The sequence below is a fragment of the Otolemur garnettii genome, unplaced genomic scaffold, assembly GCF_000181295.1.
Source record: "Otolemur garnettii isolate 467f Iridium unplaced genomic scaffold, OtoGar3 scaffold00009, whole genome shotgun sequence".
NCBI lineage: Eukaryota > Metazoa > Chordata > Mammalia > Primates > Galagidae > Otolemur > Otolemur garnettii.
In genome coordinates this window covers 2,093,918-2,099,197 of record NW_003852404.1, presented here as the reverse complement: position 1 = coordinate 2,099,197, position 5,280 = coordinate 2,093,918, and the positions used below count along the sequence as shown (strand labels likewise).

Here is a 5,280-nt window from a genome sequence, read left to right as displayed (position 1 = left end):
CTCGCTTGAGCCCAGGAGTTGGAGGTTGCTGTGAGCGTGATGCCATGGCACTCTACCCAGGGGGATAGCTTGAGGCTCTATCTCAAAAAAAGAAGAAGAAAAAAAAAAAAGAACCCCTGGTGGGGGAGTAGAGCAGGGATACTCACGGGTCACTAGGTCAAAGCACTTTTTCTCCTCAGGGTTTGGCCTCACTTGGCATGTCAGCAGGGTCAGCTTCACTGGGGGCCGGTTTATCTGTGGGAATTTGGGGTGTAAGATGCACATGTTACTTTCTGGCCCTCCTAAACTCATTAGGCCCATTTCCCAACCTGTTAAGTGGGTATAATAATCCTGTTGACGTTTATGTTTCTCCTTTCCTTGGTACTGTAGAGTATTGACCAAGACTGGAGCTTTGGGTCCCATCCTTCCTCCCACAAGGGGTTTCTAGTTCCCTGGATCCAGGTTTAGGGTCCAGTCTTGGAGGGAGGGCTTGACTTCTCTATTCAGACCACCAGGCGGAGAGGACCCGTCGTGCCCTAAGACCACCCCATCTCTAGGCCTCACCGTGCTGTGTGAGATGGTCAGGCAGCCATACTTGACTCCACACTTCCTCTTCTGCCATACTCTTCGAATTCTAAGGCCCAGAGGGGTAGAGAGACAGTGGCCAAAGGCTCACATCTAATTCCCCTGTATCAAAGAACAGAGTCCTGGCCCCACCTGTATGATCTCTCTAGCCACATCCCTTTCCCTCCCCAGACCCTGACATCCCTCTCTCTGGGGCTCCTTTCTGATAGAGGAGACACAGTTCTCCCTTAGGAAGATCCCAGGTTGATAGAGAAACAGCCCCTCTCTAGGAATCCTTATTCTAAGGTGATAATGTGACTTTGGCCTTCTGGGAGCTTCTAGTCTGAGGGAGGGGACAGAGCTTGCAACTTTAAAGGGCTCATGGCTAGAGAAGAAACATAGGTTCTTGATCAGCCCAGGTGAATTATGGTTAAACTAAACAAGATCAATACTGAGAGCCCAAAAATAAAATTAGCAAATCCATGGTCCTAGGCAACTTAATTCTTCTCCTGTAAAATGTAAATATTGATTGGTTTCTTCTTCAAAGTTACCCTCTGATTAAAATTGATTAGTAAGTAGAAACATGAATATATCCCATAAGGGGTCTTTGTGTTTCACAGACTATTTTTTTTTACACTAGGGAGCAAGGCACAGTCAACACTTTCATTTTTAGGCATATGCAGTATATTGCAGCGGTTAAAAGTGAGAGGATGGTAAATCCTCAGTATTAGCTATTGCTTTAAGTTAAGAACAGTGACTTTTAGCAGAGGTTCACATGCCCAGGTGTCTGGACAACCCAAGATTTGATAATTTTGGCTTGTCAGAGGGGAGGGTCCTGCAAACTTCAGGGTCAACAAAAAAGATGAGAATAGTTCCCTTGGGCAGCTTCCCCAACCCCGGCATTTACTAACCGAATGACTTGGGGCAAGTTAGTATAGCTCTCTGAAGCACTTACCCATCACTCTTCTTATACAGAAAGCCCACCTTCTCCGTCCCAAATTGCTTGTTGCCTTGGTGCTGGTGGATGCTGTAGCCACCTCCTGAGTTCTTCCGGCCCAGGTGCTCCTGTCCCTTAGACATGCAAAGGAGACCTCAGGGCACCTTGGTGGGAGAAGCCCCATTCTGTCCGGGCTCTTCACTTGGGGAGATTTCTCAAGGGGACCCTGTGGGGTCTTCCTTCCTTCCCTCCCTCCATGGTGCCTTGGGGAAGGGCACTCCTTTTGGGATAGTTCAGGGGCTGACCTCTCTACCCTCGAGCTGCAGTGTCCCTCGGAGAGAGTCCCGGAGTTGGGTCAGTTTTTGTAGCTCTTCCTCCTGGGCTTGATGCAGCTATGGAACAGGGGACAAGACCCCATCATCCCAGGTGCAGAGCCCAGACCCGGAGCCAGCTCTTCCACACCCACAGATATCCATGGAAGGACAGGGGTCTTGACCACATGTGCAAGGGTAAGGCCCAACTTACTGCGTGTACTGAGGCTGCCAGCTTCTCAATGAAGGGGGATAGGCTCTGAGCAGCCTTCCAGCCATCTTGGAAAAAGCTGAAAGGTGTCAAAGTCAAACAAGGGTCCAGAGAGAGATGAAAATGAGAGATGAAGCCAGAAGTATGGGAGAAATCTCAAGGCAGTATAGACTGACAGTCAAGAACAGACACTCCTGACTGGGTTCAGATCCCACTTACTAGCTGTGTGATCTTAATAAATGAGCCTCAGTTTTCTCATCTGTAAAATGGAGACCATAATAGTACCTGCTCCCAGAGCTGCTGGGGGGGGGTCACATGAGATGATGTTTAAAAAGTACCTAGTGCCAGGCACATGGCGAGTACTCCATAAAGAGCAGCAATGAAGGCACTGCCAGCTAGTACAGACAGACCTCACAGATCTGCCAGGTCCTGGAGAGGGGCCTTGTTCTATGAAACCTGGAGGGTTAGGGGTGGGGACACAAGGAGATACCTACTTGTGCTGGGCGTGGAAGAACTTGATGAGGCTCTGGAGGAAGTCAGGCCCTTGCTTCATCTGGCTCTCCCCAGCTTTGAGCAGATACTAGGGAGGGAGATGGGGCAAGATCCATGATGTGAACCCAAGTGGGCTCCTGAGGACAAAGGGCTGCAATCCCCAGCCCAGGCTCATCTTCTTGGCCCTAACTGAGCCTTGGTGACATCCCACAGGGCCCTCTGGCCAGGACCTGGGCTGAGCTTGTGACTGGTCCCCAGGGGGTTCAGGAGAAGTGGACAGGATGGCATATCCCATTCCCACCATCACCCCAGAGCACCCCTTACCTCACACATGTGCAGCTGGAAGACGCGCCGCTCTCTTTGTGTGTCCTGAGCCATCTCTCCAGGGCTCCCTCCTGGCACCCTGGCCCGATCCCGCTCCTTCTCCAGCCTGGCCCTAGACCCCAAGGAAAGAGAGGCCTAAACAACTCTTGCCAGGCCCTCGTCCTCCTCTAGGATACAGTGAAGAGGCTGTGCTCGTGTGCGAGGCCCTCCTGTTCCCAGGTGTGTGGTGGGGCTGGGTACAAGAAAAAACAAGGCAGATTCGGGGAATCCACAGAGTGATGGGGGAGAAAGACATGAATCAAACCACAGCCACACAGAAAGCTGTGGGAGAGAAAATGGGGATCCCACCTCATTGGAGCTGGCCTGAGAAGTTAACTCAGAAAAAGCGAAGGCTGAGCAGGACCAGACCCTGTGACGCCCCAAGCAGGAAGGCTCAGGGACTGGTGCAGAGATGAAGTAGGCCATAGCAGCTGAGGTGGAGAGGGGCCACGCCCTGCAGAGCCTAGTTTAGACCATGTTAAGGTTCTCAATCTTGACCCCAAGAGCAAGGGGAAGGATCTGAAGGGGGTTTTGTTTGTTTGTTTTAAGACAGTCTTACTATGTCGCCCTGAGTAGAGTGCCATGGTGTCATAGCTCACAACTAACTGTTGGGCTTAAGTGATTCTCTTGCTCAGCCTCCCAAGTAGCTGGGACTACAGGCGCCTGCCACAATGCCTGGTTATTTTTCTGTTGCACTTGTTTAGTGGACCAGGGGCCAGGTTCGAACCCACCTACCTCGGTGTATGTGGCTGGTGCCCTTACCCACTGACCTATGGATGCTGCTAGGATCTGAAGGTTTTTATGCAGAAAAATGATGGGTTCAGATAAGGGCCAGGAAGAATTTGGAGTAAATGGTTCTGATTTGCCTGTAAGTGATTTAGGACCTTGTAGATTAGGAGACTACAAAGTGCCTTCATTTTTCGGAGTGCGTAGTTTCCCATTTAGTTTAGAAAGCCTTTGTTATCTTCTTTTTAAGTGAACACAGAAAGCTTTCTATCCCGGTAGCTAGAGCAGGGGAGTTCAATCTCCGCCCTCCCCTCCTCTGCCAGCCAGGATGCATGCTGATTTCGTGAGAACTTTTTTTGTTTATCTGTGGTGTCAGATATCCTGAGAAGTATGCACGGACCTTCTCTTTGCTCATCAGCTTTTGTTAGTGTTTGTGTATTTAATGTGTGGCCCAAGACAACTCTTCTTCCAATGTGGGGCAGGGACATATAAAGGGTTGGACACCCCAATCTAGACCTTCCCCCTCAGAGGTTGGCTGTTTTCCCTCTTTGGGAAATGAGTGGGTCTGTGTGTGAGTAGTTTGCTGGAAATCCAGTGCCCATCAGACTTCCTACTCACAGTGTGGAGAGGATTTCTACATCTCAGGCTGGGGGCATGTGACCATGAATCCCAAGTAAAGGAGACATCTTGCTCAACAGTTTTGTTCTCAAGTGGGCTCCAGCCCCAAAGCAGAGATGACAGAGTGGGATTGATACAGGCTGTGCCCTTACAAGCTGCATTCCGTCCCCTCCCTTCCCTTGTTTGAGCCTCAGTCTCCTCATCTGGGAAATGGGGATCCTTATCTGTCCCCAGAAGACACACAGCATGTAAAGGATTAAGCTACCATAAGACATGGCAGTTATTATTATAGGCCCTTCAAGGCCTCAGTTTTCCCATCTGTAAGCTGAGGAAGCAATGGCTTGCTATGAATTCTCAGGCCCCTCCTGGCTCTACAGTTCTGGGCCTTACTGAGAGGTAAGACCTCTGGAATAGTGTCTAGCTACAGAATCTGTCCCTGGAGACCTAGAGCAGTTTCTTGACCTTGGAACTATGGACGTTTCTGTTTGTATGTTTAGCGGCATCCCTGACCTCTACCCCCTAGTTGCCAGCAGTATCTCCCACTTGTGACAACCACAGATATCTCCAGATATCACTCCAGAGCAGGCTCTGAAGGCTTTTATTTTTTTAAGAAGGGATTATTTTTTATTTCCCTAAAGCCTTCTGATACCCCAAGCAAGAGTCTGTGGAAGGGTGGTAGAGTCGGGGTGGGGACTGACCCTGTGAACCAGGGCTGGGGTCCAGACAGATGCTTTTTTTGTGAATGTGAAGATAAGCAGCAGAGATGGGAGGTGACGGCAGGGCCTGCAGCCCGTCAGCAGCAGCGCCTGGCAGCTTGCTCAGGAGGGTGGGAGACTGAGTGACAGCAGCTGGGTTGGGGCAAGGGGATCTCCTGGTATATGCTGTTACCACCTCTTTCAATAGTGAAAAATAAAGAATAACCTAAATGGTGGCTCAGCGCCTATGGCTCAACCGGCTAAGGCGCCAGCCATGTACACCTAAGGTGGCGGGTTCAAATCCCTAGCCCGGACCCGCCAAACAACAATGACGGCTGCAACCAAAAAATAGCCAGGCGTTGTGGCGGGCGCCTGTGGTCCCAG

General features: G+C 50.5%; 1 protein-coding gene across 1 annotated transcript in view; it reads right to left on the bottom strand.

The window, feature by feature from the left end:
* Positions 1–5,280, bottom strand: part of ASAP3 (ArfGAP with SH3 domain, ankyrin repeat and PH domain 3) — a 23,902-nt gene that overhangs the window by 9,592 nt on the left and 9,030 nt on the right. Inside the window, exons 5-11 of the mRNA XM_023509705.1 lie at positions 2,819–2,930; positions 2,497–2,582; positions 2,006–2,081; positions 1,786–1,872; positions 1,499–1,614; positions 544–613; positions 147–234 (exon numbers count right to left, since the gene is read on the bottom strand). Of these exons, the coding sequence (XP_023365473.1) occupies positions 147–234; positions 544–613; positions 1,499–1,614; positions 1,786–1,872; positions 2,006–2,081; positions 2,497–2,582; positions 2,819–2,930 (635 nt within the window). The remainder of the gene's footprint in view (positions 1–146; positions 235–543; positions 614–1,498; positions 1,615–1,785; positions 1,873–2,005; positions 2,082–2,496; positions 2,583–2,818; positions 2,931–5,280) is intronic.